This window comes from Panthera uncia, chromosome B4 (genome assembly GCF_023721935.1).
Source record: "Panthera uncia isolate 11264 chromosome B4, Puncia_PCG_1.0, whole genome shotgun sequence".
Classification (NCBI taxonomy): domain Eukaryota; kingdom Metazoa; phylum Chordata; class Mammalia; order Carnivora; family Felidae; genus Panthera; species Panthera uncia.
The window spans coordinates 28,570,567-28,595,833 of NC_064809.1; the positions used below are offsets into that span (position 1 = coordinate 28,570,567).

The 25,267-nt window shown below is 38.4% G+C and overlaps 1 protein-coding gene across 5 annotated transcripts in view; it reads right to left on the reverse strand.

Moving 5' to 3' along the window:
* Window positions 1–25,267, reverse strand: part of EPC1 (enhancer of polycomb homolog 1) — a 94,352-nt gene that overhangs the window by 51,322 nt on the left and 17,763 nt on the right. The window contains exons 1-2 of one of the 5 annotated variants that reach the window (XM_049624795.1): window positions 16,923–17,008; window positions 9,331–15,708 (exon numbers count right to left, since the gene is read on the reverse strand). The exons of 1 other annotated variant lie outside the window; for it this stretch is intronic. Coding sequence is in view for 3 of the 4 variants with exons in the window: in XM_049624793.1 (XP_049480750.1) it covers window positions 16,923–17,075 (153 nt within the window). In the remaining variant the exon portion in view is untranslated. Of the gene's footprint in view, window positions 1–9,330; window positions 15,709–16,922; window positions 17,389–25,267 lie in introns of those variants that run through there. 3 more of the 5 variants (XM_049624793.1, XM_049624796.1, XM_049624799.1) reach the window with 3 other exon arrangements.

Genomic DNA, 25,267 nt, shown 5'->3' on the forward strand with positions numbered 1-25,267 from the left:
TAAAGGGGCATTACAGTAATTTAACTGGTTTCTTGCCAGTGATACAAATTATTAGGAATCCTTGAGAAATAAGAGTTCTACATATGAACAAGAACCAAGGTTCAACTGAGAAATTTTATATGAAAATACCCAGTCCTAAAAAATACAAAGACCAGGGGGAAACGTTAATCCTCTCAAACATTTCTTTACTCTATCCCATCTTCAAAAACAAAACAAAACAAAACAAAAAAACCAAGATGTTGTTTCATTATTACAAAAGTTAGAAATTTCTCAAGTGTATTTTACTAAATCACAACACAAAAGTTCAGACAAAAAAATAAACAGAGTTCAATAAATGTTTTTAGATAGTGCACGGAAAAACTCAAAAACAAAATAACGTATTTTTGTGGAGTGGATTCTACATTTACTGATATGCAAAATGAACAAAACAAACTGTTCTTATTTTATTGGTACTGCACTGCAAAGGAAAAATTAACCAAGGGAAAAGCATTCATACAGAATTCTCATATACAGTGTCAAGATGTCACTATGGTAGAGGAAAAGGAAACTTGCAAATAAAGTGGTATTTACAACCAAAATCTTGGTTTTCAAAAACTCTTTCACATCAAAGAAAAGGTATTTTAATATAAACACTTTAGAGTAAAATAACTGATTTTGATCTTGCATGATTTTTACTTTATTTACTTCAAATGGAGCAAAAAAGATGACTTTTCAGGACTTAACATTAGAAGTTGGTTTGCGAGGTTTTACTAGACTTTTTTTTTAAGCAGGCTTCACACCCAGTCCAGAAAGCCCAGCGTAGGGCTTGAATTCATGACCCTGAGATCAAGAGTCCAGTGCTTAACTGACTGAGCCACCCAGGCTCCCCTTATTATATTCGGAGTGATAAACTACCCAAAGTAAAAATAGGTATGTATTCCTGATCTTTACAACAGGGACTTAAAAAGACTGCCTCAGATTATAGTTTATTTATCATATGAATTATGAACCCTTTGAAGGAAAAGACATGTCTACAGACCCCATAATATTTATCATTACACTTTGTAAGTATAAGCTTACTCATATTTGATAAATCTACACAATATAAAATAAGTACTTTTAGCACAGTGTCTCACAAAATGTATTTTTAGAAAGGTCATGACATTTTTTCTGGCTTAAAATTTTGGCATAATCATTAGAATGTCTCATGTTCTTCCTAATCTTACAAAAACACATAAAAATTATAGCTTAAATCCTACTTTATTAGTTTCACTCCAAAAGCTCACAGGCATTTAAAACAGGTATCTGATTACCATTTTAGATAACAAAAAAATCATGAAGTACCTAGATTTTCTCAGAATCATTTAATCATTAATTAAACATTGGTGCCAGAACAATATTAAGTGGTTAAGATATAACACTATTTCTGCTTTCAAAGGGCTTTTAGATACTAGGAAATAATCACATAAACGAGTTTATTTTCTACAAGTTCAGGTTATATATGACAGGGCTTGGGAAGGTATGTCAATAAAGGCTTCATAAAAGTTGACAGCAAACCGGAGTTTGTTGAGTGACCCTGTGGAAAGAAAGAAAAGGCTTTTGGGGTAAAAGGGGATAGTGTAAGGAAAGGCAGAGGTGAGCAATTAAAAGAATATTAAGTGCAATAAGTAGTTCAGTTTATTGAGCAGAGGGCTTGCGGTAGCATACAGCAGGAATGATGGTGTCTCAATCACCTCCAAGATTAAGTTACAAAAGACTGCAGCTTTTGTCTTAGGCACTCTCTTAGTTGAGCACACTGTTTCTTTCTGTTGGATCATTTGCTTGGGGAAAGCCAGCTGTCTGGTTGTGAGGAGGACAAATAGGTAGTAAATGAAGAGTCCCGTGTGATGAGGAACAGAAACCTCTAGCCAACATAAGTGAGCCTGGAAGCACATTTTCCACTTGAGGTGACTGCAACCCTGAACAACTTTCTGCAGATACGGAGCCACAATTACCCAGTAAACCAACTCCCAGATTCCTGATCCTGAGAAAAGGTAGGTCAGATTGTTTTAAGCTGCTAGGGTTTGGATAAGTAGTGATGCAGCAAGGGATAACTAACACATATATTGGTACCGAGAGTCCTCATGGTGTAACAAAAACCTAAAATGCTGGAATGGCTTTGGAACTAGACCATGGCCTCTAAGGACAGTATTAGTGAAGAAACTGTTAATAAAAGCTTCATGGCATTTTATAAGGCTGCAATGAGGGCAGAAAAGTGAGGTAGATGTTACAGGAAGGGTATCCCTGTTAGGAAGGGTACAGAAAGTTCAAGAACACTGTTGTTACCTTTAGTTATGTGAAAAGTAGAAAATGTTACCTAATAACCTGGGTGATTTAGCTAAGGAGATTTTTAAACCAGAGAGTTGAAAAGTGCTGCCTTGTTTTTTGGCTTTATATGGTAAAAAAAAAAAAAGAAAAAAAGACAAAGACAAAGACAAAAACAAACTAAATGAAGAACTGTTAAAGAAGAGCCGGGACTTGAGTGAGGGTTTTGAAAATGTGCAATTTCTCCAGGATGCAAACAACACTAAAATTTAGAAATGGTCTCTGAGCCAATATCAAATCCAGGGCACCAATGGAAAAAACGTGGTCTAAAACTAAGCTGAGGGAGTGAGTATAAAATCTTTTGTTAAAACCTCAGAAAGATCAAAGACTGTGCCAGACAAAAGGCCTAGTAAAGAGAACAACTCTCTTCAGATTCTCTCAAACAATAAGGCTTTTAGGAAGCTTAAGGGTGTGGTATCTCAGCAGCAGCTCTCGGTAGTAAAAGGCTTCTCTTAAATATATTCACGGTGTGGCATTTAACTAATGAAATAGACCCCATAAAGTACATAGAAGACCTACAAGTTTTTTTTTTTTTTTAAAGAATTACATATTCTGAAACACTGCCAGCTTGAACTAATGAGACAAGAAACAATATAAAATGAAAAAAGGTCTTCAGAATCCTAAAATGTTGGCAGGAAGAAAGCTAAGAAAACTCAATAACAAACATGTTCTACCTTTCATGAAAAAGAAAGGGTGCGCAGAGGGCAGAACCAAATGCCCAAAAGACAAAGTTGAGAGCCTTGGGTGAATTATACTCATGAACTGACATTCAACCAAGGAACTATCATAATTTGTGTGACTGGATTTCAGATATGCTTTGGACCAGGAACCAACCGTCTTGTGTCTACTACTGTCTACCCTCTGCCTCCTGCTCTGAATGGGAATGGTTTAAAGGATTTTCCTAAGCCTTACCCTGTACTGCATACTGGGTATGTGAGGGAGGGGGTGGATACTCCCCTTTAGCTTAACACGCTGAGAGAAATTTGAGTAGCTGTACAGGTATCTGAAACCAATTTGGATGGGATTCTGGATTATGAGCTGATACTATAATGGGATGAGACCTGTAGCAGCTTTGAAAGGGAGAGCATTTATTCTGCATGTGGCTACTGTGGTAGTCAGCTTCCAATGGTTCCCATCTCCTGGCATTCACAACCTTGTGTAGTTCCTCCTACATTTACCTGCCTTGGTTTGTGTGACCATATATGTAACTTCCAAAGTCAGTCATAAAAGACTACTATTCTGGTCTTTTGTGCTCTCTTACTTGTGCTCTTTTTCTTTTGGATCACTATCTTTGGGGTAAGCCTGCTGCTATACCATTAGGACAATGAGGCAGCAATGGAGAAGTTCATGAGGCCTCCAGTCAGCAAGGAATTGAAGCTTGCTAACAACTATGTGAGGGAGTGTGGAAGTGAAATTCTCCAGAGTCAGTCAAACCTTTAGAAGACTGCAGCCCTAACCAAGAGCTTTACTGGGACCTTATGAAAGACCCTCGGCCAGGATTGTTCAGAAAAGCTGCTCCTAGATTCCTAGCCCTCAAGAACTGTGTAAGATATTAAGTATTTACTGCTCTATGCTGCTAAGTTTGGGAGTGATTTATTGTGCAGCAATTAATAACTAATACAGAATGTAAGCAGGGAAGAGACTGAAAATAGAGGTAAGTCAGATCATCAGAACCCAATAAACTCCACTGAAGAGTTGTTGCATTCTACTCTATCAGAAAAAGGAACAATTTAAAAGATTTTAGATATCAAAGCAACAGCCATATTCAAATTTTAGAGAGTATGCTGACAATTTTGAGGGGGTTATAAATTTGAAAACCATAGTGAGACCAATTAAGAAGCAATTATAAACCTTTCAGAATAAGGCAGACTAATCGTTTTAAGGAATTCTTAGATTGAAAAGCGTAGGTTTACGTGAAGGAGCAGCCTTAAAAACTGAAGATCATTAAAGTGTACAGAACCTGTAAAAAAGTGCAGAAATCTTTTTTTTTTCAGCTGATGAATTCTTCAAAACATATTGTATACATCTTAGCATCCACTGGGAAACCAAGCCTGTATTTAAGGAGAGAAAACAATCCATTTGGTCGATATACTTGTCTACTTGAGGCCATGTTCTTTGACACCTTGCTTAGTATCTCACATTCTACCATGAATACAACTATATGTGTATCAAAATTAGTACTATCAAAACACTCTATAACAAAAATCACTTGTTATATAATGGAAATTTGCTGAAAATTTTAAAACCAACCTAAAAAACACATTTCTATCCTTCAAGGATTAAAAATGAAACTAAAACAGTAAACTAAAAAGATCTGTGCAGTTACTGCATAATAAGGCACCATGCTAAAAACTTTACACAAGATCTCAATTATACCAGACTTGGGGTTAAGTAGGACAACCAGAACTTGAAATAAAACCTAACTCCACTGCTCATGTTTTGAGCCCAGTAGAGTAGCTATTTTCAATCCTATCAGATCCAATGCTCCTTCTTTTCAAATTCCTTCACTATTCTGCTTTACACATTTTTCAAATCAATCCAAGAACCTACTGCAAAACAAAGTAGAAATAAAAGGAAAGTAATTTACAATCAAATATGTATTTCAACATGTAAATGCTTGGGGTATGTACCTAGGAAGACAAAATGAAGCAATCACAGATGCTACAGGTCTACAAAGAATCACTGTGAATGTGACAGTTAAAAAAAAACAGAGTTTATGCTTTAGGTCTGTTGATTCAAATACTACAAATGATGTTGATGAAGTTATTTCCAAAATGGTAACAACTCACTACAAAAGTTCTAAACAAAACACAGTATAATATTCTCTTATTTTATATACTAGTAGCAATCTTAGAAATGTTAGTATATATAAAAACTGTACAAAAACACTTTACATTTAGGTCCTAGACTCAGAAAATTTACAAGTGGAAATTTCACCTACTAGGATGTTCTGTGGGATAGTCAAAAGTCCCACGGGCAATTCTTTGCGTTGCAGGACTACTCTTTGCATGATGGAACTCATACTGTTCCTGGCCCCAAGACCATCTCCCCAAAATTGTGACAATCAAAAGCATTTCCACAATTTTCCAGAATATCCTGAAGATGAGAGAATAGTATAGTCCCGGTGGAGAACCATGCAGAGAAAGGAGAGTTCTCAGATACTCAATAACAACCTCAAATATCCACTTGCTGGATCCTGAAACAAGCATACTGTACCCAAATCCTTTATTGTAAAGATATTTACAGGCATACCTCATTTTATTGAGCTTCACAGGTAGTGTGTTTTTTTATAAATTGAAGGTTTGTGGCAACTCTGCACAGAGCAAGTGTATAGGCCTCATTTTTTCAACTGCATGTGCTTACTACTATTTTTGAGTCACAGTTTGGTAATTCTCACAATATTTCAAAAATTTTTTCATTATTATATTTGTTATGGTGATCTGTGATCAATGATTATGACTCAATGAAAGCTCAAATGATAGTTAACGTTTTTTAGCAATAAGGTATTTTTTAATTAAGGTATGTACTTTTTTTGACATCTTAATACACACTTAATAGACTCCAGTATAGTGTAAACCTAACTTTAAATGCACTGGGAAACCAAAAAAGTCATTTGATTCGCCTTGTTCCAGTATTCACGCTATGCAAGACCTGGAACTGAACCCACAGTATCTTTGAGGTATGCCTGTATATAACTGCAGCAGGAGTGATAGATATTCCTTGGAGTTCCTCAAGCAGCCAGTTTCTCCCTAGTGGGGATGCACATCCTTCAGGCTATCACACCATATGTAGCTGCAGGAATGGCTCATATAGATCAGAGTATCTACTAGGAAGGTATCCTGAACCGTTTGTGCATCTGAAGTTGGCTGGATAAACCTCTTTGCCGAAAGAGTCCAAAACTTAATAGCATTTCCCTGGCTCTTATCATCACTATGACCTCAACATCACCTAATGTGATCCAATCTTCCACACTTCCTTGCTTTCCCAAACTCTTCCACTCAGTTATCTAGAATAGAGATATCCTCTTCATAAAATTCTCAAATTTCTTTCATTGTTCCCTCAACTTCTTGCCCTGACTGAAGCCTGGCAGTGTCTTCCTGAAATAGTGCTCCCTATAGCCCTTTTAAGAAGCAGCTATTTATTTTCCCATGTCCAACTTACTGAGAGATGGGTTAAGTATTCATCCTCCTTGCTTTCCACCACCAATCCCATACCATTTCTTTGTTCTCCTTTCAAAAATCATAACCCCCTCAGAAATTCAGAACATCATTCTCCCCAAAGCTGTCATACACACTCTCTTGGTCGAGTCACAGAGCTTCCAGTCTTGTTCTCAACTACTACTAACTACACTTCTGCCATCATGACCTTCTCACCCACATTGATCTTTTTCTGTGTTCCACCTTAGCCACCATTCCTGTGATTATATTCTAGCTCTTGCCTTCACTAGTAACTGTGCCACCTCTGACATCCAAAATCAAGCGTCTCACTTTTTAACCACCACCCTCATGATTTAGTTTCACCTATTCCAGCAGTTGCCTCCCACAAAGCCTTTTATGCCAATGACTCCTACCACTTCTCCACTATTCATCAGCTTCTTGATATCTCCTTTCCCTGCTCACCCAGTTTAGATTCCATGGTCTATCATGACAATCTACCTCACTAATCTTCTCATCCCTCTCTTCTTCCTTTGTACTTGTTGGGCAAACATTAACCCCCCAAAACCCCTATCATATACCTACTTGGTGCTTGAACTCAATTTTAATGCTTGCATTCAACTGCTGAAGTGAGCTGACAGGTCTCACTTTAAATGATCACAAATATTGAGCCCTCAGCTCATCCATCAATCATACCACATTTCTCTAGTAAGTCAGCTTTCCCACACATACCTTCATCTGTCTTAAGGTCCCACCCCCCCTCACTCTGAGGTGATGACCTCACCTCATACTTCACAGAGAAAATAGAATCATAGAATAAATTACCTCATTCTCCCACTGTCAATTCTAACAACTGAACTGAGTTTTTTTTCTCACATCTGCCTTTTTTCTTACTTTTAAAGAGGAAGAAGTATTTCTGCTCTAATTAGCGACCAACCCCCTCTATGAAATTGATCCAGGAGAGACAGTTTTAAGGAAATAGTTTTTAGGAACAAAGTCCCCAGTGGAAGAGGGGATAGGATTATTTTATCCTTTTTAACAACATCATTCCAACTATTACACTAAGTCTACTATTTATAATGACTCTTTTAACATTTTGGTCTACTAATTCTATTACCTGGGTTACTTCTGTGTCTTCCGTACTTTTTCCTTAGTCGTTAGTTATATGTTCCAGCTTCTTTGCATACCTGGTAATTTTTTTATTGGATGCTAAACACTAAGTTTTATGTTGTAGGATCTTTTAGTATTCTTTTGAATATTTTTCAGCATTATTCTGGGACACAGTTAAGTTACCTGTAATTAGTCTGATCCTTTTGAGAATAGTGTTTAATCTTTGTTAGGCTGTATCCTGAACAGTCTTTAGAGCTAATTTGGCCCTAAAACTAAGGAAGTAACTCTTCTGAGAAATCTTACCTGATGCTCCATGTTATTAGGATGTCTTTCCACTCTGGCTAGTGAGAACACAACACATTCCTAGTCCTGTGTGAGCTCCCAGGACTGTCCCTCCTACTTCTTTACAGTTGCTTTTGCCTCAGCCTTCAAAGTTTCCTCAGACAGGCTCAGATCAGTTTTCAGGCACCCTCAAGGGAATCTCTGGAGCTCTCTGTGCGTGTCTGATACCCTGACCTGAAGCCACTTAAGCTTCCCCAAACTCTGAATTTTCTCTCTTCCAACTCAAAGAGGCTGTCAGTCAGGGTCTATTTGGGATCTCCTCTACATATGCTCGAAGCCTGGAAACTAGGTGGGTAGAGATGGGGAAACTGAGGACTAGCTTTGCTTCCCTCATTTATGTCCTACCTTCCCTTTGTGTCTGCTGAAACTCTGTAACTCATTTTTATTATTTTTTAAATTAATTACATTTACACCCAATGTAACTCATTTTTAAAAGAAATCATTTGTTGATCTCCCAGCCTACTTCAGCCACTGTCCTGTTTTTTCTGTTGCTTTTCATAGCAGAACTATTGCAAAGCATCGTCTACAATTGCCATGATTCTTTTATCTCTCATTATTTCTTCTATCCTCACCGGGCTTTCCTTCCTACTTACTCCACCAAAATAGGCCAATGGCACACATCTAATCAAATTAAACAATCACTTTCCCCTACTCATCTTCTCAGTGGACACAGTTAACCCATTGCCTTTCTTGAAACACTTTGATAATTTTCTTCCTACTTAATAGCTCCTCCTTTAGCTGAGCCACAAGGCACAGCTTTAAAAGCCATCTCCCAAAGACTTGCCAATTTATAGCACCAACCCATGACTTTAAAATATTACATACACTTCCAGTGCAGACTGTTCTAATTCACTACACTCTTACATATCCAGTTAAATATGGACAAGAGGCACTTCAAACACATCCATTCTTTCTGTATCCTCCCTTCTCTGTCCCTATTTCAGTAAGTGGCCTAATCACCTACCATCCAGGTGCTCAAGGTAAAAATCAAGAGTTAATCCTTGATTCTTTCTCTCCATCTAATACATTCAGATCCACCAGCAACTTCTGCTGGTTCTACCTTCAAAATATACCTCAAATCCATCCATTTCTCTTTATCTCCACTACCACTACCCTAGTTAAAGTCACCAACTCTCATTCTTGCTCAATATGCCTCATTCTCCCATATGATAGCAAGAATAATCTTGAAAAACATGACTTCAGATCATGGCACTCCTTTGCCTGAAATTCTCTAATGGCTTACTTCATTTCTGAACAATCCAAACTCCTTGTAGTAGCCTATAATACCTTACCAGATATAGACTCCTGACTATCGTTGGGTCCTCAGTCTCAGAGGACCTTTTTTCATTTTGCCCTGGTCATATTTGCCTTCTATTCCTACCTCATATTCTCTGCATCTGTGGGTCTCTCTGCCTGGAATGTTCTTCACCCAGATTTTCAAAGGGTTGGCTCGTTCCCACCATTCCAGGTTCAGATCCAACGTTCCTTGACCATCTATGCCAAGAAAACTCTATCTTCCTCCTTCCATCTGAAATTAACTTGTTCCACTGTTAAGAGTGGAACATAAGAGTTATAGTTTTTACTGTCATTTGCCTTTTTTGTGTTTCCCCATTACAGAATTCATTCAATGAAGCAAATATTGAACACTTACTACATGCCAGGCACTCTTTTGGGTGCTGAAAACACATCAGTGAAATAAAGCAAGACAAAAATTCCTGCCCTAATACAGCCTATATTCTAGAATGTAAGATCCATGAAAAAAGGAACCCTGTTTGTTCAGTGTTGTAACCATGGGAACTATAACAATCCTTGCCTCAAAGCAAATGCACAAGTATTTGCCACAAAAGTGATTGAAAATGGGCTAATCTACATTTTCTCAGTCTGTGTACAACATACCTCATCTCAAATATCTCCACCTATCTATTAGAATAATGATCAAATTCTTGTTTCAGGCTTCAAAACAGCCATATTTATATTGTTTCTCTTTAGACTCTTACAGGTGAAACACAAATTCTGTTTCCCTTTAGACTCTTACAGGTGAAACACAAATTTGCAACCACAACTACACAATTCTGGCTCTAATTTCAAATTCTCATAACAATAAAAGCTTTGTGACTACAGCACCCGTTTATGTTCTTTAAATCCTTTAGAACTTGTGAGTCTTTCTGGACTAAACTGGAACCAATTATCCCTGCACCCAGACTACCTTTATTTCCATGTAAATTATGTTTATATAATATGCAAATGAAATTATTAACTAATTCAAGATGGAATGACTATTCTGTAAACACATAAAATACTTCTGGAAACAGACCATAATATACTCATTACAACAGGAAATTACTATAGCCTTACTTCACTTTGCAGTTAAGAAAACCTGGGTGAGTGGAAGCAGGTGTGCATACACTCAACTGTCGGAAGCTGCACGAGTCCTTGAGTCTAAAATTGGTTTTCCTGGGGCGCCTGGGCAGCTTGGTTAAGTGGCTGACTTCGGCTCAGGTCATGATGTCATGGTTCGTTGGTTCGAGCCCTGCGTCGGGCTCTGTGCTGACAGCTCAGAGCCTAGAGCCTGGAGCCTGTTTCAGATTCTGTGTCTCCTTCTCTCTCTTTCTCTCTCTCTCTCTCTCTCTCAAAGATAAATATTTTTAAAAATATAAAAATAAAATTGTCTTTCTCAAATTATTACCCAAATTTAAAGACACACTTTTTGCAACTACATACAACGCTACAAGGACAAAGAACATATCTAACACATTCATATTGGATAATCCCAAATACAAGGGATTGTGTAAATGTAAGCAAGCCACAAAAGCCAAAATACATTTTCTCAGAGAATATACAACTGCTACTTGTGGTTCTAAAATACTGAAAATAATTCATCCCAATATATAAAAAAAATTGAAACTATTAAATCATTGATGGGATGTTTTAAATCTCACATTATCTTTACCCCTGGATTCACTCTAAGGCCATGTCATTTCAGCCAGAACTCTATACTGAAGTGAATTCAACCAAAATCTGCTTTAATAATCTGTTACAAAATTCAGCAAACTTGTCACCATGCATTAACAGAAGCTGACCGAAACCTTTCAAAGAACTGATTACATCCCCATTCATCAAAGCTACAACTCAAATAATGGGTCATAATAGATTTAACTACATGTTTTTGTTTTTCATCTACCTACTACACTGGGGTTGGTGGATGAAATTCACTTCATATATATTTAAAGGTATAAAGTTGGGTCTCCACTATGTTTAAAACACTCAATAACTCAAAATTGTTTCCTATAATCGCAGGCTTTAAGTTACATAAACTTGATCAAGACCTGCCAAAATTTACAAATGTGTTGCAGACGACAAAGCTTCAAGCAACTCATTGAAAGTAGTTCTAGCAACTTATTTAAAATATTTGAATCATTTCTCATCGATTTCCCAATAAATTGATATATTCTTACAAAAAATTTACAAAACACTAACGTAAATCATACTTTGAGGGTTCAAAAATTTACTTTAAAAAGTAAAAGACAATACTCTACTCCTGTCTTTGTATTTCATATTTTCATACCACTTTGCACTTAGAAACTCACAACTCATTTCACTCCCAAATTACAATATAAAATTCTCTTTTCCTTGCTGGTTATCTTAAGAAGCAGAATTACAAACTATGTCTTCATCCCATGGTATTACTGTTACTTTTAAAATGCTATCTTTTGGGGGTGCCTGGGTGGCTCAGTTGGTTAAGCCAACTGAGATCTTGGCTCAGGTCATGATCTCATGGTCAGTAGATAGGAGCCCTGCATCAGGCTCTGCGCAGGGCAATGTCAAGCCTGCTAGAAATTCTCTCTGCCCCTCTCCTGCTCAAGAGCATGAGCATGCACATGTGCTCTCTATCAAATAAATACACATTTAAATGCTAGCTTTTGCTTTAAAACTGCTGTTTTAACCAACCACTGATAAGAAATACCCTTAACTTTTTAGGAAAACTGAATCATATATATTAGATTCCAAATCTTTCTATCTCATCTGTTTTTACTACCGTGATGTAGTAGTATGCAAAATATAAAACTAAAACCTAGTTTTTAGGACTGTTGGTTTAATACTTAATCTACCCACAAATTCATGAACCTGTGAGTACAGATTATTCCTCGTTTACAAAATTTAGCTACCTTACATTTAGACAGTATTTTTAATTAAGTACTGTTGATTAAAAGAAAGAAATGGTAGTTCAGCACAAACTCCATTACAGATCACAAAGCCTCTACAAAACATGATAGGTATGTAAGCCTGTCAGTTTTCATTACCATTGTTTTATAAGAAAATGAACTCTAAGTTCAAATGGTATTAATCCAAAATTTTAAATATCAAATAGTACACCAAAACAAGAGCTCTTTAGGCACCTAGGAACCATAGTTTTCAAGAGGTTCCTTTTGCAGTTAAAAGTAGTCTCTTCCTTAAGCCAATTAAGAAAGAAAGGGGGGGGGGGGTGGAAAAGAGTCGTCTCTTCCTGAGTTGCCTATAGCTAAGGATAGAATTATCCTTCTAATAAGTCTATAGAATTGTCATACTAATAAAACCAAAATGACTTCACTTGAAATTTCTAGGAGAGTTAGTAGCCCTTAATCTTGAGCTTTCTGCTCCAATTTGTTACCAATGCTTTGAGAAACTGATGGACAAATATGAACTTTTCTCCTAGAAAAATATACCATCACAAAATTTTATATGCATATCGTGGGAATTCACTACTTCCAGAATAATTTCCATGCAGTCCTTACAACTTAGAAATTTCTCAAAAATATCTTGGTGGGGGGGACCTGATTGGCTCAGGCAGTAGAGCATGTGGGTCTTGATCTTAGGGTCATGAGTTCAAGCCCCACGCTGGCCATATAGCTTACCTAAAAAAATAAATTAAAAAAATATCTTCAGGTAGAAATTGGAAACTAAATTTTACTATTGCTTCTCAATTATCTTTGATTTTAAATAGACTAGTTATTGGCTACTTAATGCAAAAAAAAATTCTCGAGTCCTTTCTAATTCAAACTATTTGTAAAAATTAAACTTTGCTTCTACTGTAACTGAGATTTCACATATTTTTCTTCACTTCCAAGAAAGAAGGAAGAAATCTAATTTTACAGCTCCAAATAAAAGGACTAAAAAAATCTTAGTTCATAAAATTTTAAAGGGAAAAAAAAGATTTTTGGTTTATTTCAAAAAATGAGAAAACATTTAAATTGATCATTTAAAGTAGAAAAACTAGACTTTTATCAATTTTTGAAAATGTAACATTTATTTTTCCTCATTTCAGAGATATCCCTAATTAAAAACAAACAAAAAACCCGTCCACTTTATAACTAGTCCTTAACTTGGATCTAATAACATTATATACAGGACCTAATAATGGATGGTAGTTCTAAGAGGAGAGAAACGCGGTGTATGAGACCATTTTGTCCAGATAGAACCCAATTAAAACAAGGTGCTGGATTATAATGGCTAGACCCTATTTCTAACAGTCTCAAAGGTAGCTGTGTAGGGTAGTATCAATTACATCACCTATTCTACCCAAATCAGACTAGGTAATAGGAGTAGAAAGGTTAACTCTCCACTCATAATAGAGCCACAACACCCTGGACATCCCAATGAAAAAGTTACACTATAGGAACCAGGTAGTTCCAATTTATTAATTATCACTTTAAAACCAATGTTTTCAGAATGTCTTTCCTAGCAGAATTATACTTTAATGTAAAGCTCCAATTCTAACCAACATAAATCAATTTTATTAAAAACACACCAATAGTACTAACATCTTGCAAAGTTATCCCTTCAATTAAAAGAGAAGCCGTGGCACTAGACTTAGTATTTCAACATTCCTAACTTCAAAGTTAAGATCTCAAATTTAAGATTATAATCTTAACAAAAATGTTAAAATATTATAATGGTGCAAACATCTGCCCTCTCAACTTATCCAAATTTTTCTTTTTTAAACCCAAAGGGACTCATTTATCTCATTTTAGAACTGACAGTCTATTGACTTCCTATTTGAAAATTACTTCTGTAATTCATCAACTCCAAGACTTCATCAAATGTTGTTTTTTGACTTAGCAAGCTACAATGTATGACAGTGTACCAATTCAAACATTTAATCCCTAAACATCTAAGACTCAGTCAAGTTCTTCAATTTATTACAATTTTTGGAGTTTTCAATCCAACTACACTAATAAATAACAACTAAATTCTAAAATTGAGTAAAGCCATGGGGGTGGGGGGGAGAATTTCTGCCTAAAGTTGTTTCTTAAAAATTAAGAGGCATGCCTAATTGTGTTCAGCTTATATTATTAAAATTGGTTAAATAGGAGTACATTAGTAAGTTTTATTTTCTCAGTGGCAAGACCTAGAACTTGTCTGTCCTTCACCACAGAAACAAAATATGGTAACAATTACCAGACAGTTCACATGACAATACTGCAGATACATTTTGATCATGAAATGCTTTCTTAATCAGGGGGTATATACAAAACTGTCATTTAAATCTGCCCCATCTTTCATGATCAACATACCATTATACTTTTTTTAGCTAGACCCTCAATGTCCAAGGCAAAAGTTTGTTTTAACCATTCACCTTTACAAGTACATCATGCTTCAACAAATTATCAAAATATTTTTGTTTTTCTAAAGTTAACTCAGAATTCAATTATTTCTATGTTTAGCCTACATTTTCAATATTGTGTAGCATGCTATTTTCAATATTGTGACTTATATGGCCTACTACTACTGACAACATGAACCAGGACTGTACAGCAGCAATTTACTTGGTAGTGCTTACATCCTTTTATTAAATTCAGTATCTATTCTTGATGTCTATGCTTCACTGATCATAGTTTTGGCTGGATGTAAATTGAAACAAATTCTAAACAGATGATGGAAAAAGGTAGCTTAAAGGGAAATAAAAATCCCTCACGTTCCTCAGAGAGACTGCACATGTTACTAATGATATCCATTGCACTATAAGATGTCAAAATTATTTCCGTGAACAAAATTATCTATAAAATTTAACAAACATTGATACTTTAGTTGAGTTCAGCTCGGAGTTCAGGTTGTAGCTCGAGACTGTCCAAAATACTCAGAAGCAAGACTTAACTAAATGTCTAACATGTACCGTAGTGCTACCTTGCTTTTATAAAGCATCTCCCCACCTTCCCTGGCTGCAAAACAAGAACTACAAATTAAATTCCAAGGCAGTATAACACCAACACCCCAACTTGAAAGTATGATCTGTAAAACTTAGAAACAAAAATAAAACCAAAAGACAAGATTCTGCAGTCACAAGCACTTTAATTTTTAAAAACAAATCACTTATTAAAAAATAAATGGCACCAATCTACTCTAAAGTTGACACAAGTAAAATAAATTGAGAGGTTCTGTCTGATAAGTGCTGAAAGTCAGTGCTACACCAGACAATCTCAACTACTACATGCACTTATCACTTAGCTTATCTGTAAAGTTAGATTTAAAACACTACTCTCAAAAATAACATTCAACTGTCAGAACTATTTTACTTTAAAAGGTTAAATAACCCAAACAATTTGAAGAGCTTTATTTTCAAAATCAACATTACAGAGCATAATTTCTACATTTAAAATTCGTACAGTACCAAATAGAAGTATTACAGTACAATTTTCCACAACAAAATTGTAGCACACAAATCTTGCGACTCCTTGATTTCCTTGAACTGTCAATACACTGCACCCTGTTTAAATGGCTGTACCTGAAAACCAAAGTATGCAATTCCTTAGGATTAGAAGTCATCAAGTTATACTGTCAAGAATCTGGGGGAAATGAGAGGAAGATTCTATTATCCCTGTCTCAACCCAGTTTCCACAACAAGGTAAAGCCATAGCTATGATAAAATGTCTATTTGCTGTAAATAGTTAAATACTGAAACCCACCCGATATAAAACATCTGAATGTGAAGATTTCTGTAAAATGAATTCACTTAACTTTAGTTCGGTTATCGATAAGTAAGGACCCTCTTTCGAAATCTAGATCTATAACATCTTCTTAAATTGGGTCTTTTCTTCCCCTATGTTGAGAAACCAGAAAGAAGGCAGACTTACACTTAAAAAAAAAAAAAAAGCTATTAATAAAGTTACAGGCTTTAGAAAAGCTACGTACTCCAAAATAAGTCTGCAACATAGTCTCAAAGATCAAAGAAAAAGTCAGGGATAGATAGTAGTTTATTACCCTTCGACTAATTAGAATTGGGGAGGAATGAATGCAAAAGTCCCAAAGATACAGAAAATGAACCTTATCTTCTATAAAAGTCATCCGAGCAAACACGCAGTACTCTCAACACTCTGTTGCAGGGGGTAAAAGGACTACAAGCCTCACAGACCTGCTGTCAACATTACATGCCCCAGTGAGGCTCCGCGTGGGGGCCGCACAGAGCCCAGCCACCTTTCCAGGCCATCGGGAAGCGAAATTCCCCCACTGTGCACGGAACCTGCGCTCCCCAGCGCCCGCAGCGCGCGAAGGCCGAGGTGGCCCTAGAACGCCACCCAGCGGCCTGCCGGGAGGGCTGCAGGCGGGTCCTCCGCGGCTCCCGGCTCGCCGCACCCCCACCGCCACCCAAGCCCGTTCCCCTCTCCGGATGCACAAGGCCCAACCCAAGAACTAAGACCACAAAATGGCTGCCGGCAGCTTCGTCACGTGACCCCTTTGTGCCTTTCGGGCTCCCGAACTCCGCGGGACCCGGGTACAAGTGGCCGGGGTCGGCGGGTGGCCTTAGAGGAGGCCCCGCCGGGCCGCGGCGGCCGGGGGTCGAGGCCGGGGGAGGCGGGGTAAAGGCCCGGCCGGCGACTGAGAGTCGGCGGCGAAGAGAAGATGGCGGCCATTTTGTGTGGGTATGCTGCTCCGCCGCCGCCGCAGGCAGCAGAGGGAGCGGGGCCTGGCGCTGGGTCGGACAGGGGAGTTAACACGTACCGACTCCTCTTCCTTCTCCATTCCGGTGGGCATCTGCGGCACGGCCCGGTTTATCGAGGCGTATTCGTGCAGGTCGGGCAGATCCTCACAGCGGAAAACCGGCAGCGGCTTCGAGGCGTCTAGCGCCCGCGCCCGAAACGACAGTTTACTCATCTCAGGCGCAGCAGATACCTCTCCGCTCTGGGGAAACGGCCCCGGCCAGCGGGATCATGGAGAACCGGGGGTTCGGTCCCCACTCGCCTACCGCTGCCGGGGACTTGAGGGGCGGAGCGCAGAGCCCGCCGTCCGGGCACTAACACCAGCCGGGAGGGTGGGAGGCTGTGCCGCTCCGCTCCTCTCTCGCTCGCTCTCTTCAATACGCCATGGCCAACATGGCGGACATTAAAACTCCACTGTGCGCTCTTCAGCCAACCCCAGCCATTCCCCACACTGCATCGCGCAGCGGCGCGGGCACGCGGGGGGGGGGGGGAGCGCGGGCTCGAGGCCGGGCGCCGGCACGGAGCGCGCGTCCCGCCAACCCCCGGCGCCCGCCGGCCTCGCTGCTCGCGGCCCCCACCCTCCGCAGGCCCGGAGGCGGACGGGCGGGACGGGGCAGACTGGGCGCTCGGACGCCGGGAGCCGACGCCTCGATCCTCCTGTTCCTTCCTATAGCGCACACGCTCACTTTCTCACGCTCGCTCCCTCCCCGCGCCGTTTTCTGACAGGCAAAGGTGTAGGCAAACTACCCAGCCGCAAGCCGGCTTAGCGAAAGGCAACGGCGGGAGAATTGCGGGGTGGTGCTATTACTCGGGGGTGGGCGGGCTCGGCACCTGTCACCCCCGCCAGCGGCCAGCGCAAGGGGCGGGGGCGACTCTGGGGGGCCAAAGCCGCCCTCGGTGGGGGTTAGGAGGGGCGCTCCAGACGGCGCTGCGCACCGATGGCAAATTCAGTGGGTGAATGCATGTCTTAGTTATCGCGGCTTTTTAGGTCTTTAAAACAAAAATACAAACGAAATTAGGGGCAAAATAATACTTTGGGTGAACTTTTACCAGCGATTATTTTTGCATCTAATGAAATTCTGGATTATAATATTTGACAGGCTCCGCAGCAAATCTTTGGTCAGTTCCCATCCACTGAACTCAGTATAAACGGTACGCATCCTTCTCCGCTCCAAAATAGGTCTTTTTTTAATCTTGCATTTTATGTACCCATATTCACACTTTTATTGTAATTGAAGCAAAAGTAGTTCTTATCGGGCACTATGACCTTAAGGGAAAAAAAAATTTTTTAAACGACCTACTTCAGGATTGCACAGCCAATTCATTATATGTAGCTCATGATTTTGTTTGCACTGAAGGAAAAAGCTGCTTCTATAACATAGTCATGGGTTCACACTTATCATTTGTTCTCTGAAAAACTTTATAAGATTGAATCATACAAAGCCTGTAGTGCTCCTGCCAAATCAAAACAGAAAAAAAAGGGGAAGAACTGATATATTAATTTTTGGTTTATATTATACATGAAACTAGGTATCCAGAGAGCTCTTTCCGGTGGCATATTAAACAAAAACCAGAAAGACTGTTAGGGTGGGTTTAGTAGGTTTGGCAGCAAAATTTCAAAAGTTCACTGAGATAGAAAAATGTTTTATAAGTCTGCTTTTCTCCCTGGGGGCTACACAGTAAAAATAATCACAATTCTTAAATACTGGGTTGGACGGGAACTGTTAACTTGCTTAAGCACATAGGAAACTGCTATCTTCCAGGCTGGTTTAGCTACACTCTACCAGGTGGGGAGAAGAAAAGGAACACACAGACTCCAGTTCTCAAAAATTACCCTAAAATTCTCATACTGACAACTTACCTCTGGGAGGCAGAGGGACTTTCATCCACATTTTCTATACTAATACTGTGCATTTATTCAATGAGCAAACATTTATGAGCCCTCGTGGCCTTCTAAGTATGCTGCTGATGACTTATCACTGGCAGAGCTCAGAGCTTGAGCAGAAGGACCTGTAGATGAAAACTGCCACACCTGAAGTAAGTGTTATAATGAAAGCACAGGCTATTGTGGGAACAGGCAGGAGTGGCACCCAATCCATAGGCAGTGCTCTAATGAAAGCATTCAGGGAAGGTTTTTTTGGGGGAGATGATATCTGAGTCAAAATTGTGTAGGATAAGTATGAGTTAACCTTGCCAAAAAAAACAAACAAACAAAAAAAAAATGAGAAGTATATTAGGCAAGAGAAGCAGCATGTGCAAAGAATTAGCCACGAGAGCCCGTATCACATTCTGGGAGCCTCAAGAATTGCCAACCACACTGTGAAATAGACACCTATTTAGCCAAGTTTAAGAGTTCTGGTTCAATATTAGTCTAGTAGTCCTCTGCAACCTACAATATTAGATTTCTAAAAATCCCACAAGTAGAATTCCATTGATTTTATAGAAGACTTCATAGCACAAAGTCTTTACAGACTTTATAGAACAAAATAGGATCTTAAGTTATGAATGAACCACCACGGAAACAAATATATATATTTTTAAACTTCATGAAAATAACAGCTTATGGATAACATTTTCTACATCTCTTATGGATACTGTACAAATCAGTTCCTTGTTCTCTAGAAATTCTAGAATCATCCTCCATGGCAGGTTCAGAGATATGCTTACAAATTAAGCTTGCCTTTTTGCAGATAATATGCCTGCTAAGTGACATTTTCTTTTTGCAGCGACTCTCCATCCAGCTCAATGACCTGGATTTCTGACTCCCAGGTCCTACTGGGTTCTCAAGGACCCAAAGACCGGAGTCTCAAGCTTCATACTCAATTCAGTTCCCTCTCTCCTAAGGGCCAGGAGTGCAGAAATAAAGGTTCAGGCTTAAATGCAGGGAATACAAGTAAGATTCTGATAAGGGGATACCCAGTAAACCAAATGACGAGTATTAGGCAGTATGGTGAAGTGCATTGCTATGGGAGTTCAGAAGGAAAAGTCAGTTTCACCTGGGCTGATCAGACATCATGGAGAAGATAGCATGTGATTTGGTTCTGAAAGATGACTAATATTCCAGTTGGTAATGGCAATGAACTGGTAGAAGAAAAGGTATTCATGGGAGAAAGCAACTGTATGAACAAAACAGTGAGAGAAGGCAACTGCCAGGTGTGTGAAGGTGAGGTTTATTTGGCCAGAGTTCAGTAGAAGACTCCAAAAACAAACCAGGTGTGTGGTAAAAGTGGTAAGCTCTTGGGTTGAGGGAGTAGGAGTAGGAAGTAAAGAGATAGAAGTTTTAATGGTAATAATAATTACTCATATCATCATGCTAAAATGTGCTTCATTTCAGTTTACACCAAATACAGAAATTCTGCTGAAAACACAACCAAGAATGTGTGAAATGCAACTGCTCTAACACTGCAGTTTGCTATATATAATAAACCTGAAGTATGGTTCTAAATTTTAGTTCATGTCTAATATGTGCCCAAGTCTTATTATTTATTCTTTGAAACTGTATCTAGGATTTGTCTCCTTATTTCCATTCCCATTGCCTTAACCATAGTGCCAGCTCTCATCACTTCCCAACTGGAAAGTGGGAATTCATAATTATATTCATTCATTCCTTCAAGAAACCGTTATTAACCACCTACCTAACAGGAAGCTGCAGGTACTCTCTTAGTGGCTAGTGGTAACTAATAGTGGCTGGTAGAGGTTCCTGGGTATATGAAGGACAAACTGCCCTTCAGGGCTTCATAGTTCATGCCACCCAACCAGTGTGCCTAAATCCCCATTCCATGGGTATCCTCCCTTCCCCAAGTCACTTATTTATATCTTCTCTTTATTTTGCCCATTAGATAAAGCCAAAAAAAAATTTTATTTTTGGTATGGTTGTTAAGGCCTCATAACTTTGCCTAACTCTGTCCAACATCGTTTCTCATTATTGCCTAAGACAAGCTCTTCACTCTGGCTGGTATGTCTCATAACCATCTTTAGGAATCAGCATGTCTTTCCTGCCTCCAGATTTTTATTCATTCCTTTTTCTCAGTTCTCCCTGACTGACAGTATATTTCTAGCTAACGAAATGCGAAATACGACCTCACAGGAATGTTTTGAAGATTCAATAAAACATTCCATGTAAATATTTAGAATGGTCTCTAGCCCACAGTAAACATTCAGTAATTATAAACTATTGTTATTATCCCTCAAAATCCAAATCAAATATCATGCCCTCCACGAAATTGTGACTACTTAATCTCTCTGGGTTCTAATTTCCTAATATGAAGAATGAGTGAGTGGTTATGTGAATTCAAAATAATTCTTCTTAAGTCTGCACCATTCTTTCTCATCTCTGAACTCCCATTACACTTCCAATCAGTAAGAATAATACCTACCATTTACTATGTGCCAGGCAATGCGGAAGTACATTTTAAATGTATTATCTCATTTAATTTTCATGAGAGTCCTATGAGATCTGTCCTGTTATAAAGGTTGCAGAAACTGCATATGGTCACAAAGCTGGTGATGGGCAACGCTGAGATTGAAATCCCTAGTGTCTGATTCCAGAGTGAAGCCCCCATATCCAGGTTATAAAGTGAAGCATGGAGTGAACTACAAGTCAGAAAAAAGAGATGTTGAATGTAGCCTTCCCTTTCAAGAGGCTTGGCAATGAAGGGAGGAGAGGCAGAGACAAAGGGGTAGCTATTTGGGTCACAGATTGTGTTGTTTTTGAAAGTGGGAGAGATGTGGGCATGTTTGTACACTGAAAACAAAGAATCGTATAAATTGATTAATGTTAGAACTGTCTTCTGAGGCAGGAAGGAAAGAGGGCAAGAATGGATGGTGATGCAAAGAAGTTACACTCTCTTTGATTAAACAATAAGATTTAAAAAAAAACCATGATGCCAGTTTTGCTAGCAGGAGTCTAGATTCTTCATTCCTTCAAGCATTCAACAAATATTGATTGGATGTTTACTAAGAACTAGGTAAAGCAGTTTGTGCTGCAGAACAATGATCTGCATGATCCCTATAGCCTCATAGAGTTAATAATAAAGTGAGATATTGCTTTTACATTTAACTGAGAAAAAGTGAAATTAATTTCTTTAAAATGTGTGAATGCATAATAATGATCTCAACATGAGAAAATGATATAGGGCTATAAGGGAGCATTGTGCAAAAGCACTAAATTTTCACTTAAAGTTATTTTTCCTAACTTTCTGCTTCTTATTTTCATGATAAGCTATATAAAGCAATGGCATCAAATAATTCTTCCAACATAACATTTAGGAAAATAAAAACTGGAAATGCTTTCATGATGTGTTTTTCCCCCTCAAGGAAATATTGGAAAGTAAATATTGCAATTGTTTTGTAATGTATTTAATAGGGTGTCAAAGAAATAATATCTGAACTGATTCTTCTACAGAGTTGATTTATATGGAATTCTGTATGGAATATTTAAGATCTATATTTGATAAAATATTCAGAATATATCCAGAAATAATCTATCTCTACCTTAAAAGAATAAAGGGAAAATATTAATCTTAGCAAACTGTAGCAGGATGGACTCAAAGTTATTTCAGTTTACCTTTATCTCCAATACAAATTTTAACTGGAAAAAAAGAAAAGAAAAGAAAAAGAAACACAACTCAAATTGGGCCTGAGAATGAATTAGAATATTTTTAAAAATTCGCAAAATGGTGCCAGCAGTATTGAAATTTAAAAATTAAAAAAATAATACATCTTGTTGTGAAATATAAAATCCTAAATTTGTAGAAAATCTATTATGAACCCAGCAAGGATTTTGCCAAAATGGTCTAAATTTTCTCTGGAAAGAAAAAAGGTGATTAGGTAAGTTTAACCATTTTGAGGACTGGGCTTCCTTAATTCCCAGGTCCCACACATGATCTGAGCTTTTCTTCCCCAGTCCTAGTAGGCAGTTGATGAGACTTCTGTGGCATTATTTTAGTGAGGATAACACTAGACTACTGGATGCAGTTGGATGCATAAGTGGGAGTTATAAACAGGAAATCATTTGAAACTTGAATAACAATTTAGTACTTTAGAGGAATGTCACACATTCCAACAATTAATTTGCCAGAAGAATAAAAGTCCGCCTTAGAAAACAAGGAAATTGAAGAACTAAAACATATATATCATATTTGGTAGTATTTATCTAAACTGAATTTTGTTAAATTAGTGTTAACTCATTTAATGCAGTGAGTGGAACTCACTGACAGACTACTGTGTACAGCCCACGTGTTAGTCCAAGGTTGTAAGGAGCAAAGACATAAAAATGAGCAAGTTAGGAGAGAAGAGAGGAGCGGGCTGGGAGAGGAGGAGGAAAAGGGAGGGAGGGAAAGGGAATGTAGTAACCTTTTAGGTGTCTTACAGTCTGAGTACATAAAACATACTATAGTTGAGCTTTAGTTTTACTAAGCAACATAAACAAATCAGTATGGTATAAATGGTACATAGGGTGAAGAAATGAAACTTGGAGAAAAGAGAAAAACTGTTCATGAAGTAGAAATTCATATTGGAAGGTTTATATCAAATTTATTAGTGGGTGGTAAACAAAAACCAAAAAAGATTGAGAAGAGGGCTTTCAAGAGAGAGAGACTTTTTGAGTTGCTATTATTGCTTTTATGACTCAAGGCAGGAAATCATTCTCCTTTTGAAACGTGGGGCACAGAATTATCTTCTCTATCATCTAATAAGTTAGTATTAGTGAAATTAAAGTTTTACTTTCACTGTATTCTTTATGATACGTTGAGCAACTGTTGTGCCGATTAGTTAGATAAATACTCTAAATCCAGTTTCTCCTCTCTTCCGGAGTAGGGAAGGGAAAGTGACGATTTCAACCGCAAGGACTGAGATTATAGGTGTGAAGAATGATTCATGGAGTAGGAGAAGGGCATGGAGAACAGAGCCGGAGAGATACCAACATCGAGGAGACAGCAAAGGGACAAGAGCCAGGAAAAGAACAGAGAAGGAGAGACAAGAGGCTGGGAGAAGCACAGAGAGAAGCTGGGTGAGGTAAATGTTTCAAGGAGGACCAAAAAGATTAATGAGGAAGACCAAAAAGAATGAGGCCGTCACTGGAGATCATAGCCAGCAAGATTTCTATAGGACACTGTGGGCGGAAAATACACTCTGGTGAGTTGAGATGTGAACTGGAGGAGTCATAGGCTGAGTGGTGCCTGAAGCATGTTAATTAATCATTTACCAGGCAAGCCAAAGCCAAGTAAAATTTTGAAGTGATTTCCCAATACTTTTTCTGTGATAGTTTTCTTGTTACTTGCCCACAGGAGTGAGAGCACCTCAAGGCCAAAAATCAGCTTAGCTTCAGGACAGAGCCAGGGACACAGCGTGGCTAACATCATCAGCACCTCCCACATTAGACATTAAAAGAGAATACATTCCATTATTTCACAAGTCTTTACAAAATCCTAGTTACAGGAGGAAGTAAAACTTATCTTCCATCTTTAAAGTTGCAGAAACTAGTAAACAAAAAACCAACCCAATTTGCTTAAATGAGTAACTAATAAGGACATAAGTCATATCCAGATCTTAAGATTTCTTCTGAATTAAGTTTCCCAAACACTAGACTCATAAGCCAAAAATTAAACACAGGTACACTGTGGTAGCACATATGTAGCACCTGGGTGGCTCAGTTAACTGTGCGACTCTTGATTTCAGCTCAGATCATGATCTGGTGGTTCATGAGTTTGAGCCCTGCATTGGGCTCTGCACTGACAGCCTACAGTCTGCTTGGGATTCTCTCTCTCTCCTTCTCTCTCTGTGCACCCCCATCAAAATAAATAAACATTAAAAAAAAAAGCAGTAAGTTAGAAAAATACTATTATATATTTTTTTAAAAAATGTATAGGCTCATAAGGCAAAGGATCAGGACAACTGCAGAAAAGAAATCTTTTACAAATGCTTATTACAGTATTTTCCAAATTTATCTGACCATGCAACCCCTTACTATGTACTATCAATTATTACCTTTAGTTCTATAAACACACACTTTGGGAAATTCTAATCTAGGTAATTCAAGGAAATAAAAGTTTTTTTTTCTGATCAAGTTATTCCTTTAGTTACTTGAGAAGTCTGACATGTGAACTTTGTTTTTTTTTTTTTTTTTTTTTTTTTTTTCCCAACGTTTTTTTTTTTTTATTTATTTTTGGGACAGAGAGAGACAGAGCATGAACGGGGGAGGGGCAGAGAGAGAGGGAGACACAGAATCGGAAATAGGCTCCAGGCTCCGAGCCATCAGCCCAGAGCCTGACGCGGGGCTCGAACTCACGGACCGCGAGATCGTGACCTGGCTGAAGCCGGACGCTTAACCGACTGCGCCACCCAGGCGCCCCATGACATGTGAACTTT